The sequence below is a fragment of the Lycium ferocissimum genome, chromosome 8 (genome assembly GCF_029784015.1).
Source record: "Lycium ferocissimum isolate CSIRO_LF1 chromosome 8, AGI_CSIRO_Lferr_CH_V1, whole genome shotgun sequence".
In the NCBI taxonomy this organism is placed as follows: Eukaryota; Viridiplantae; Streptophyta; class Magnoliopsida; order Solanales; family Solanaceae; genus Lycium; species Lycium ferocissimum.
The window spans coordinates 35261781-35275371 of NC_081349.1; the positions used below are offsets into that span (position 1 = coordinate 35261781).

General features: G+C 34.4%; 1 protein-coding gene across 2 annotated transcripts; it reads left to right on the top strand.

Moving 5' to 3' along the window:
* Nucleotides 1–1370: 1370 nt before the first annotated feature.
* LOC132068242 (transmembrane 9 superfamily member 3-like) lies at nucleotides 1371–7175 on the top strand. 2 transcript variants are annotated; one of them, XM_059461765.1, is made up of 7 exons: nucleotides 1371–1609; nucleotides 3793–3833; nucleotides 3918–4503; nucleotides 4613–4750; nucleotides 4828–4984; nucleotides 6024–6508; nucleotides 6704–7175. In XM_059461765.1, the coding sequence occupies exons 1-7, from the start codon at nucleotides 1440–1442 to the stop codon at nucleotides 6921–6923; spliced, it is 1797 nt and encodes a 598-aa protein (XP_059317748.1). In that variant the 5' UTR covers nucleotides 1371–1439; the 3' UTR covers nucleotides 6924–7175. The 2 variants fall into 2 exon arrangements, with proteins under 2 accessions (XP_059317748.1, XP_059317749.1); XM_059461766.1 differs by lacking the exon at nucleotides 3793–3833 and having other exon boundaries at nucleotides 1372–1609.
* The last annotated feature ends 6416 nt before the right edge of the window (nucleotides 7176–13591 follow it).

Genomic DNA, 13591 nt, shown 5'->3' on the forward strand with positions numbered 1-13591 from the left:
ATTTTCTTTCCTTGCACCGTCATTTGTCTGCAATAAATTTGATACTCTCTCTATTTTAATTGAGCGAATTCCGCATTATCCCCTAACATTTAAAGATTGAGAAATAATACTTCCTTCACATATTGAATGGGAACGATAACTCCTTTATGTAATGTTTTTCGGTAATAATTTTTTTTTTTGTTGGATAAAGATCTTTTTTTTTCTTTCTAGATTTAAAATATAAAAACGAAAAGGATCAAATATACCCCTCGTTATACTTTTGATCCAAATATACTCCTCCCACTATACTTTGAATTTTCTAAACAGGAGGAATAGAGTATTTAAAATAGGGGGTGGATTATTTGATTTTGAGCTTGACATATGTCTTTTCGTTAAAGTTGAGGGCAAATTTGTGCTAAAGTATAATGGGAGGGGTATATTTGGACCGAAAGTATAAGACAGGGGCATATTTAGACCGAAAGTATAAGAAGGGGTATATTTGACCCTTTTCTGTTTTTATATTTTAATTCTAGAAAGAAAAAGAAAAGATCTTTATTCAAAAAAAAATAAAAAATTACCGGAAAGTATTATATAAGGGGTTATCGTTCTCATTCAATATGTGAGGAGGGTATTGTTTTCCCAACCCTTAAATGTTTGGTGAGGGGGTTAAATTGGGATTTTCCTTTTAGTCTCATTTTAATTTGTTTGTCTTACTTTTCCCTTTTAGTCAGTTTAAAAAAGAATGTTATTTTCTCTTTCGGCAACTCTTTAATTTCAACTTTCCACATGACAGGTTTAAAATCATAAGATTAAGGGGTATTTTAATATATTTCATATATCTTTAATTTAAGACCACAAAATTAAAACTTTTTTCTTTACTTTCTTAAACTCCGTGTCAATTAAAAAACTAGACAAACAAATTGAAATGGAGGCCAGAGGGAGTTAGTTCGAAAAGAAAAAGTAGGTTCTTGGTTTAGCTGGCGATGAACATTCCATATACTCTCCCGTCCCAATTTATGTGGCACCTTTGGGTTTTCGATATTCAAATAAGTCTTTTTTTTTTTACCGTAATTTTTTCATATATTTTTTAAATATTTTGAATTATCAATTATTATGACTTATAGTATTTTTTACGTAGTCTCTAAATATATAAATTTTATTTAAAAAAAATAAAATTTCACAACTAAAAATAAATTATTTGTATTTCAAAATCGAAATTGTGCCACATAAATTGAGAGAGTATTAAATTGCGGACAAAACCACGTTAAAAACAGGCGGAAGTTTCAGGGAGGACCAAAAGTGCTAACAATATTCCAAAAATGAGGGACCATTAGTCCTCTATATGAAAAAAAACAAGGATGACTTTGAGTCTTAACCCAAACATAAGGGACTATTTTGCGCTTTTTCTCCCCCAAAAAAATTCTCTATATCTAACGATATATACATTCGTGTGTACAATTATGATAACGGAAATGGAGAAGAAGAAAATAACGATGACGTGTCACGTCGTCGTTTTGATCGTTTTATGTTGTGTTTTACCGGTTAGATCGGACGGTTCAGATCATAAGTACAAAGCCGGAGATCCGGTCCCACTTTATGCTAATAAAGTTGGTCCTTTTCATAATCCAAGGTAATTAATATTTCTAACTTTGGATTATTGGCATTGTCTTAATTTTATCTAAGTTTTTTTGTAATGTTTGATGATTAAGTTGTACATTTTTTAGATTAAATGTAGTGTGTCTTTGTATGTATTGAGCTTATAATGTTTGTCGGTTATGTATGTATGTATGTATCTACACACATGTGGAGTAGATGTATGTATGTATGCAGTTTATGATGTGTGTACATATGTGCATAGTTCCGAGCTCATGAAAGTTATATGTCCTTGGTTAATGAGCAAAGGCAAATTGAGGATTTGAAGTTTATGAGTTCCTACAACGGCCTCAAGTTAATATAGGATAATAACTGTGTTCACAATTAAATATATATGGTTCCAGGAATGTCTGCGATCGAGTAAATAGCTCTACGAACAAATGGATCGGATTAACTTGGAAAATGAAAAAAAAATTGTACAAGTTATAGTCAGTGAATTTCTTAATACATATACACCCCTATTAATGAGTTAATGGTGCAGTTCAGATTTGATGTTTTTGCACGTATTGAGCTTTGAAGGCTGTCGGTGGATGTTAAAATAAAGTAGTATCTGGTGGGTGTGCGTAGATGTCTGTATGTATCTACACACACATATATGTCAGTGGATGTATGTAGTTTCTGGTGTGTGTATATATGGTTCCGAGCAAAAGTTCTTTTTCGAGTAGAGTTGGATTTAGGATTTGAAGTTTATGGGTTTCACGAAGTCCTCAAGTTAATATGCAATAATAACTGAGTTCACAGTCAAATATTTACAGATATTTAGGGAATTTCTTAATACATATATATGGTCCTGGGAAAAACTGCTAGGTTCATGTGAATTTATAGGTGTCAGTCTAGATCCCGCCCTTGTTAACGATTTAATGGTGCAGTTCAGATTTGATGAATTTCTCTTGGTACACAGCTAGTTGGTAGTGATTCAGTTGAAGTCCTTGACAGAATTGATGAGCTAACCTGCTACTTCTGCATCGTAGAAAGAGCTAAAGATAAGAAATTGGTTCTGTAGATTTTAAGATTGAATTTATATCATCTTCTTAAACGAAACTGCATATTGCAATGATCGATCTGGAGTACTGTGTCTGATGTGGCTGAGTTTTATTTGTGAACTCTATGGCTCGAGCTCTTTCTTTACCCTCTCTGTTAAGCTCGCATAAAGGTGCCTTATCTTCGATTACTTAAGCATATAAAGATACTGTTTGACACAAACATATAATGCAACTAGAAAGAGAGTGATGATGCAATTTTCAGTGGACAAGAATTCTACTGGCTTAAGTCATCTGGAAACACCGAGTCTATGTTATTTTATACTCCATATGTTAGAGGACTTCAAAATCTCTTTCTTTATGTTGGTACTCCTATTATATAATATGAGAAAGTGAAAGAAGAAAAGAGTGTGTCTACATACATTTATGTTTGAGAAAACTTAAGTACAATGGAAGAAGAAAACACAAGATAAAATGCAGATGTTATGTTAGGCAAGAGGCCCACACTCAAATTCCTGCCAACTGATTTATAGAAGTTGTTATTGGATACCTGAAAGGTAATTACTTGCTTGTGGTGTAACAAATAGGAGTAATCATAGTATTCAGGGACCTTTAATTGACAGTTATATATGCTATAAGTGGTTCTTGTAGTTTGCATGTTGGCAATAAATCACGTTAGAATAGTACAAACTGCAACCTTCACATTAAAAACAATTTTAACAACAACTATAAACATCTTGGTCAAAAAGAAGGTTTTGTAGGACTTAAAAAAATTAAACGAGACAAGCATGTTCGGCCCATGGGCATGGAGTGTATTTTTCTTTTTGTATTTGCAGTGTCCTTTTATTATATGCAGCTTTCCTTTCTTTCTCTCAGAGTCTCAGTCATTGTTGACAAGACGAGTCTCTCTTTTTTCCTTTCAGAAGAAATTTACAAGGCCCATGCATATAGATGTAGATAAGAAGTGCTGATCCAAAGCCTAGAGTGTAAAACATTGGGTTTTAACAAATTAACTAATTGGAGATTGAAGTACTCATAAAATCTTTTATCCTTCTGTCACAACATTTTTTGTTGAAATGATTAAAATTAAGAAGTGGTATATTTGCATGGCATATGTTTTGTCCTTTTGTTTGTGGAATAGCTTATGGATTTTTTTTTTTTTTTGCATTTCTCATTTCAGTGAAACGTACCGTTTCTTTGATCTTCCTTTCTGTGCACCAGGTATGCAGTCAATGTTTTAGTTTTCTTCGTTTAAGTCAAACTGTAGATTTTAAGTTTCAAACTCACTGAAGGTTGTGTTTGCAGCTCATGTGACAGAGAAAAAGGAAGCTCTTGGTGAAGTCTTGAATGGTGATCGGTTGGTTAGTGCTCCTTACAAGCTTGACTTTATGTACGACAAGGATTCAGAAATAGTATGCAAAAAGAAGTTATCCAAGGAAGAAGTTTCTCAATTCCGCAGTGCCGTTGCGAAGGACTATTACTTCCAAATGTATTATGATGACTTGCCCATTTGGGGTTTCTTAGGGAAAGTCGATAAGGAGGGAAAATCTGATCCCAGCGAGTACAAATATTACCTCTTTAAACATCTCCATTTTGAGATCTTTTACAACAATGATCGTGTGGTTGAGATCAATGCACGAACCGATCCTAATGCCCTGGTCGATATCACAGAGAACAAGGAAGTAGATGTGGACTTCATGTACTCTGTTAAATGGAAGGAGACCACTACCCCTTTTGAAAAGAGGATGGAAAAATACTCGCAGTCTTCATCATTGCCACATCACTTGGAAATCCATTGGTTCTCAATTATCAACTCCTGTGTGACAGTTCTTCTCTTAACTGGTTTTCTTGCCACAATTCTTATGCGTGTCCTTAAGAATGACTTTGTCAAGTAAGTGGTAATTTAGTTAATAAGGTTGGTTTGCCTACATTTGTTGGTCTTCAGAATAAGTTTTCTCTCTTGTGTACTCATGTCAATTATTTCTTAATCAATATTTAAGGTATGCACATGATGAGGAGGCAGCTGATGACCAAGAAGAAACTGGGTGGAAATACATTCATGGTGATGTTTTTCGGTACCCGAAGTACAAATCGTTGTTGGCTGCAGCACTTGGTTCCGGTACCCAACTTTTTACACTGTAAGTATATTTTATCTTGAAATTTTGTAATCTCAAGCATGCATGTTTCTAATGCTCTTTTCCCACTCAATTTCCAGGACCCTCTTTATATTCGTTCTTGCACTTGTTGGTGTTTTCTATCCTTACAACCGGGGAGCTTTATTCACTGCACTGGTTGTCATATATGCTCTCACGTCAGGGATTGCTGGCTATACTGCATCCTCTTTCTACTGCCAACTAGAAGGGACAAACTGGGTTTGTTTTCTTGGCTCTAACACATCTCCTTTCCATTTGAATCGATACTCTTTCCGTTTTAATTTATGACAGTCTTTCTAATTTTGGAACATGCCAAAACATTTTACGCTATTCCATTTTTATATTACTTTTTCAACTTTCGAGAATTCAATTTCATTAAATTTTTTCAACCTTTAAACCTTGATGTGATGATTTTCCTATCAAACTAACTTTTCGACCATTACTTCAATATATTCACTAACATAGTAAAAAGTCAAATTAACACGTCATATAAAATGAAATAGAGGGAGGATTATTTTATCATCTCTAAATCCTAATATTTAACTTTTTAGAAAATTTAAAGGAAAATCATCCCTAATTCTGAATTTCTGATTATTGGATATTTATTATTTAATTATAAAAGGGGATGAAGCTCTGTTGATAATTATTTTTCCAAACGTTTGTACTTTCTCACAGTTGCGTGCTGTTTGCTTAGAATAATTTTTCTCTAGCATTTTTTCTTGGGAAAAATAAAGGTGTCATATGACAAGATGGCTTATTTGTTTCCCAAGGCCTTGCCTGTGTAGTAAGGGATCCCTCCCTGCCCCTTCCTCCTTTTGCTAACCATAGGGAAAGGACAATGCTTTTTCTTCTGAAGTAAATTTTGCAACTGGGTGAAATGTAAAAAAGAAGTACTAGCTTTAGTCTTTCTTGTTTTAGGAGACAATACTCTTTTTTATGATAAGTGTTGTGATATCTAATCCTTGCGCCGAAAGCATTTTGACTGATGACTGTTTATTGAGAAAAACATTTTAACTTCGTCCACACAAGTAGTTTAAATTTATGTGATGCCCTTTGTCATTGCCAAGACTTGTTACAACTTTTAAGAGAACTGTTCAATATCAGTATATGCGGGTTGTTATTATTTGCCTAATTTCATCAAGTTAACTAAGAACTTATGTATTCTCAAGTACATTGGTGTCTTAGCTAACGAAGCACAACAGCTGAAAATGTAAATAAGTGCAACAAAATAACCAGATGGTGTTTTTTGTGCCTGCAGGTCAGGAACTTGATATTGAGTGGTGGCTTGTTTTGTGGACCTCTGTTTCTCACATTCTGCTTTCTTAACTCCGTTGCTATTGGCTACAGCGCCACTGCTGCACTGCCTTTTGGAACCATTGTGGTCATTTTTCTAATATGGGCTCTTGTAACGTCACCTTTGCTTGTCTTGGGAGGGATAGCTGGAAAGAACAGCAAAGCTGAGTTCCAAGCTCCTTGTCGTACCACCAAGTATCCAAGAGAGATCCCGCCACTGCCTTGGTACCGGGGAACTCTACCTCAAATGGCGATGGCTGGGTTTTTGCCTTTTAGTGCCATATATATCGAACTTTACTACATATTTGCAAGTGTTTGGGGTCACAGGATTTACACAATTTACAGTATCTTATTTATAGTCTTCATTATCCTTCTTATTGTCACCGCTTTTATTACCGTGGCATTGACATACTTCCAACTTGCTGCTGAAGATCACGAATGGTGGTGGAGGTACGATTGCTTCTCGTTTTTACTTAAAACATTTTTGCATCAGCAATTTGGTTCTTCATTTCTAAGTAAAATGTGAAATGCAAGTATCACTTGTTAATATTTGTTACATTCATGATCTTTCTGTGTATCGCAGTACATTGAGCTGGTTGACAAAGATGTAATGTCCTTCATTTTATTTGTTATTTATCTGAATAGGGCTTTCCTTTGTGGTGGATCAACGGGGCTGTTCATCTACGGATACTGCTTGTATTACTATTATGCACGTTCTGATATGACTGGCTTCATGCAAACCTCGTTTTTCTTCGGGTACATGGCTTGCATCTGCTATGGTTTCTTTCTCATGCTCGGGTCTGTTGGTTTCCGTGCAGCCCTATTTTTTGTCCGTCATATATACCGATCAATCAAGTGCGAGTAGAGTTATTTGGTGGTCTTCCACGTCTTACAGATTGCTTTCCAGATCTGGTAGGGCAATCTGGTATCAAATAGGAGCATGTAGGATAATTCGATTTCTTGAGAGGAAGATTGTATTATCATACACCGGCACTTTTTCCATATATAATTAGAATTTTGTATTTGCAGCTCAGACATATATATTAACATAATAGGTTTAGATTTTGTTAATGCTAGACAATGAGATACTTATAAATCAAAATGATCATCTTGTATATTTTTCTCTTTATTGCTGTAGGCAAACTCTAGCGAATGATTGTACTGGTTTCAAGGTATTTTTCTCTTTATTGCTGTAGGCAAACTCTAGCGAATGATTGTACTGGTTTCAAGGTATTTTTCTCTTTATTTCAAGGTCTCAAGGTAAGCATATAGGTTTAAATTCAAAAGGAATTTAAGCTTTTTCTTTTCTACGGATTGTCCTTCATGTGCGGTGGTCTTTAATTTTTGCCCTTCAAATTGGTAGTCTTTAATTTTTGCCCTTCGCCCTAATCTGCAAGGATACGGGTTCGACTAGAACTTAGTAAAAAAAAAAATTCGCAAGGCAGATGTTTGGATTCGCTTTCTGCCTTGCGAATTCAAACTCTACCTTGTGAGTTTTTTTAAAATTTTTGATTGAGCGTGGGTTTGAACCTAAAACGAAGGGATTTTAGCGAAGGACAAAAATTAAAGACTATCAATTTGAGGGGCAAAAATTAAGGACCACCCCCAGCGAAGGCAATCCTGCAAATTGCCCGAATTTAAACCTTATCCTTGTTTAGAGAGAGTTATAAGATTGAGAATTGGGTCATTTGCGCGATGGTCCTTCCAAGGCACTGGTCTTTAATTTTTGACCCTCAAATTGTGGTCTTTAATTTTTGGCCTTGCTAAAAGTTTCTTGGTTTCGGGTTCGAAGGATGTTCCGCACAAAAAAATGTCGAGAATTTAGGCAATTGGTGTCCACTTTGGGTAGATGAAGCCCAGCATCTACCGGGTCCGAAACCCGTTCTAAATTAGAAAAAGCCCACAATAGTGTGCAAGTATTCTCTTCCTTCGGCATGCAGAAATGAATTCATTATGAAATTCAAATTGTAAGACCATACAACAGTAACAAATACGATTTAGTTAGCTCCTGATGCAATTAGGAGTTTTTGGTGCAACCATCGAGTTGAGTACGTATCTACTAAATTGTACCTACTATGGATTTGAATCGTCGACTTTCACTGTATGAAAATTTATAACCACGTATGTTTTTATATACGATACTCGATTTTAGAGGCGGAGTCAAGATTTGAAATTTATGAGTTCTGAACTTACCATTGAACTCATAGTTCGTTTTAGTTATTGAGTTCATAATTAAACATTTATACATATTTAATAATTTCTTAACACACATAGGGTTGTCTAAGAAAAGCTATCAGATTTGTCCAATTTGTATCTAATAGTGTAGCTCCATCCCTCAGCCTCAACTATTTTATTAACGTACATTACTTGTGCCGCTTATGGTAAATTGCTAAGTACTAACAAGTTTACCAAATTTGAATTATGCAATACAGATAAAAAGTAGAGTAGTAAATGAAAAGGTGTAAAGTGAGTTCCAGACGCCCTGCAGTTATCTCAGAGACAACTTTAAAAAGCTGCATACCAAAAGGTGCAATTTTCGTCCCATATCACCTTACAATTTTCTCAGTTTTATCTTGCACGCCTCATGACATTTATAATGTGCAACAGCATATTTTGACGTACATGTGCTATTGTGCAGATATTCAAATTAATGCGAATACAGCTTTTACTTTTGCCATAATATCCATTAAGGTTGTTGTCAACATTTTAATGTCAACGGGACTTTAAAAAAAAAAGAAAAACAAGAGGCTATGGGATTTTTCCACTAGAGCAAGCGACAAACTGTGATGCTTACGACGTAGGGCGGTAAAAAAAAAAATTGGCAGGCCTCTAGGCTAGCATGTTTCTAAAAAACGGAGTGCGGATGACCTTTTTGACGGATCTCACATCGGAATAGAGAGGAAAATGAAGAGTTTTATGAGGCATAGCGCTTGATAATTGTGTAGCCCAAGAGACAAATCCGTGAGGTATATGTTGGACCAACAAGGACAATACGTGTCATATGCTTGGGTTGTGACAAATAGGGCATCAACGGCGAACACTCCCTCAAGATGGTGGTGGGATAAGCCAGCTTGTAAGCCAACAAGCTTCGCAAATCCTACATCGGAGTGGAAGAAGAAAGTGGAGAATTTCATAAAGCATAGTACAAGTTCAGAGGTACGTGCGCTTTAGGCTTGATGATGGCTTAGCTCAATGAACAAATCTCTCAGGTTAATTGAGTCAAAACGGATAATATGTGTCATGAACTTGTGTAGTAACACAATCATTAGAAAACATTGTAAAATAAATAAGAATTGGCAATTGAATGCTTTTTACGGTGATAGTGTGAACCATTTTTACACTATAATATAATGGACTAGGATTTAAGTTATATGCGTTGATAATGTAAATTTTTTAGCACTATCAGTTCAATTTAATCATATATAGCAATTTATTACTCCCTTCGTCTCAATTTAAGTATCTTACTTTCTTTTTTGATTTGTTCCAAAAAGAGTTCCTCTTTTAATATTTAGTAAGTTGACAATTTAAACATTCTACCTGACTAATTTAAAACCACCAGATTCAAAGGACATTTCAGTATATTAAACACATCTTTAATTTAGAATCCCAAAATTCAAAAGTCTCTTTTTCTTAAACTTTGTGCGTAGTCAAATTAAGACACTTAAAATGAAACGGAGAGAGTATCTTTTTTTTCATGTTATCATAATAGGCTTGCTATGAAAATTTACATGATGTAAGTCAAATTAAACTGATAGTATAAAAAATCTGTGCGCTGATAATGTAGAGAAGTCAACTGGTTATGGTAGTTTCTTGCTCCATATTTTTCAGGTTATCTTATCAGGTTTAATATTAAATTTATTCTTTTGCTGTGTTTCTGCTTTACTTGAGCCAAGGGTCTATCGAAAAAAAACCTCTCTAACCTGCCAAGGTAGGATAAAGTCTGCCTACACTCTACCCTACTAGACCTACTTGTGGGATTACACTGGGTATTTTGCTATTGTTGTTGTATTAGCTTATAAAAATTAAACACTTTTTTAACCCAATTACCGCTTTTTGTCAAGTGTTGTGAACAACCATCAGATCTTACTACTCTGATATAGGAGATTGGATTGGAGACCGTGTGGACTGTTTTTTCACAAGATAAAACTGAATAAGCCAAAAGATAAAAAGGATTTCACCTCAAAGAAATAGTAGTATATTGCTTATAGAAAAGTACAAGTCATAATTTTCACATGTTGAGCAGTAACTTTAACTGAAACTTGTAAATATATTCATACACTTCCCAAATGTTAAAGCAATGGATAAAATATATAGTTCAAGAAATCTTATAATCTCCTTGAGAAAAACTTGCGCAATCAATAATGGATAAGTGTAGTCTCTCTCTCATAAAGCTTATTTTTATATAATACAAACACATTCACCATTGAGAAAAGGGGCTTTGAGATTTGTATTTGTTTTTTGGATTAGTCACTTAGCTTCTTGCTTCATGATCAGCATATATGTTTACAAAATTTGCCTACCACCAAATGTCCAAGTCTCCACAATCTTACCGTCATCCGTTATCAAAAGAATTTTTCACTTATTTTGATCTATCAAAAAGAATTGATCATGCATGTATATATATGTGAGGGGCATGTTTGACGATCAATAGAGGATCTAGGATTTTAATATACATATATATACAATGTAATTTTCAAGCAAAACGATGCCAATTGATACCTTCTGGACAAGTGTGGCTCCGCCACGGTTGACGATACAATTAAGTACCTATATATCATCTCTAGTAACATAAATATATGATCACACACTTTAACATGACAACATTCAAATGGGTTGTCTCCAAAGCAAAGAGTAATACTGAATGGAGTTCTAGGTGGGAAAATATGTATCAACAGGTTATAGGCCTTATTCCCAAGATTGAATGTATTGTGGTTAAATGGTTGAAGCCCCCTGAAAATTGGGTGAAGATTAACGCTGATGGAAGCAAGGATGCAATTGGTAGAGCTGGAATTGGAGGAATTTGTAGAGATCACAGAGGAATAATTATCATGGCCTTTGCTCGAAGGGTGGGTATGGATACTAGTAATATGGCTGAAGCCAAGGCTACTCTAAATGGCCTGGAATGGTGTTATCGAAATGGGCATAGCAATGTAATCTTGGAATGTGATTCAAAGATTATGGTTGAGATGATCAAAGGCAACTACCATATCCCTTGGCAAATGAAGAGCATCATTACTCACATTCAAAATATATCAAGTACTATTGCTTGCGAGGGTTCGACATTGCTATAGGGAAGCTGACAAATCGCGGATGCCTTAGCAAAATGGAGTATTAAAAATGAGGATTTGAATATATTTGCACGTACGCATCTTCCATCGAGAGCCAACGGACCTTACGGACTTGATCTCATACAAATGGAGTCCCTTCGGCATAAACAAAGGAAGAATTCTTTTGTATAAAAATGATCCAGTTGAGATTGCCTATCACACTAGATTTGTATATTTGCGCAAAGCCTGGTGCCTGGTGGTTGTCATCTTCTACTGTATATTTTAGCCATTCTTGGGATCCTTTGATGCTACATTCCGAGATCTGTTGCCTTATTTTTGTTTAGCAGTAAAAAAAAAAAAAAAATTCAAAACTTATAGTTAACCTGAAGGTATTGGCGGAGCTAGGATTTTCACTAAAGATATCCAAAATATAAAGAAGTAATCACACCAAGAAGTCAAAAGGATTCAACATATAAAATAACTTTGACTTATATATACAATATAATTTTTTGACGAGTTTACCGAAATTTAAAGCAGCTTTTGCAAGCTTGAGAACTAGTTGGTATTCATCAAAAGGATATAAATAAACTTGGTCATGTCATATAGTTAGGTCAAGAACTCAAAAAACAAGCAATCCAACATGAAATTGGAGTGAGTAGTTAGTCCTCATTTAAAGATCCACAATGCCTTTATTATATTAAAAGCACAAAATTCTTCAAATAGTGGGCTCTCCTGCTAAATATGATATGATGAGAGTTTTCAGAAGAGTGAGGGGTCATATACTGTGTGTCTTGTCTAGGTTTGAAAGGGACTAAAGCATCTGCATACACTTACAAATCATGGCACTGAAAAACATGGCATTTTAATGAGCATTAAAATTGGAATAGTACTATTGAAAAGGACAGTAGAGAAAATATGGAGAGAAAAAAACATTAGCTTTTTAATTCTATTTTCCAGCCCAGTCTTATACTCATTGGTGGCTTCATATTCTTACGTGTATGAAATAGACTTTATGGAAAACATAGCTTTAATCCTATTTCCAGCCTTTTTTCTTGTACTCATCATCATTGGTCCACCACTCAAGACCATATAGTAACGACGTGGCTTCATATATTTTTACATGAAATCGACTTTTGAAAACTGACTGTTGAGGTTTGTAATGGAATGGATAAGATATGTTTCATTTTAATTAGAGATTTCGAATTTAAATAATGAATATAAAAAAAACACAGATGAAACACATCTTCTTCAATAAGCCTTATGCATATAGCTCCGAACTAATAAAGTCCCAATATGTATACGAAATGCCAGGGAAAAAAAAAAAGAAAAAAACAAGAAGAAGACTTTTTGGATTCTGTTAGTTTAATTAGGTGTAGAGGTGGAGTTAGATAATTAATCCCATAAAATATTTTGAGCAGGAACAATTCAATGAAATTCATGAATCTACCTAGGTCAAAATTTTTGTTGATAAATAAACAACAACAACAACAATGACATACCCAGTGTAATTCCACAAGTGAGGTGCACGGAGAGGGTAGGATATATGCAGACTTTACCCGTACCTTTGAATTATTGTGAATTAATCAATAAAATAAATTATTTTCGAATTTTCAGACACCTTGAAAAAAATATAAATACCACTTAATACATTACTTTTGACTTGATCCATGAGTATGTTTTTTCTATCAAAGAATTGTTCCTCATAGAGTTCTTGAAACCAGAATACCTTTTGAGAAATTAATGATGTAATGAGTTCCAGTTTCTTATGTTAAAATTAAAAGAGAATGTGGTAATGGACTTCTGTAAAAGCATATTACATATATTTACATGTTAAGACACTACTGTATTAAACAAGTCATGTTATATCAACCGTCTTAATTAAGTAGGGCTACAATTTAGCAAAAAAAAAAAAAAATTGTTATCTTTGTATCCCACTTGTGAAAGGTAAATATCTAAGTTATAACCTAGGATTTTTATAAATAGCTTGATAAATTAATCTACAAACTATATGACAAAAGAAGCAGTTTAGTAACAGCTACTATGAACCAGATAAGTTATTGACAAATAGAAAAGACAAGGAAAAGGAAAAAACTCAGCAAGGACTTTCACAAGGCTGATGACATGAAGGCCCTACACAATGCAAATTTAGATTAGTCGTAGTGGCAGTGACAAAATTTTCACCAAGGGATTCAATTATATAGAAAAAAAAAAAAAAACTGACCTTATATATATAATACGATCTTCTGGCGCCCTTTCGCTCCTCGGC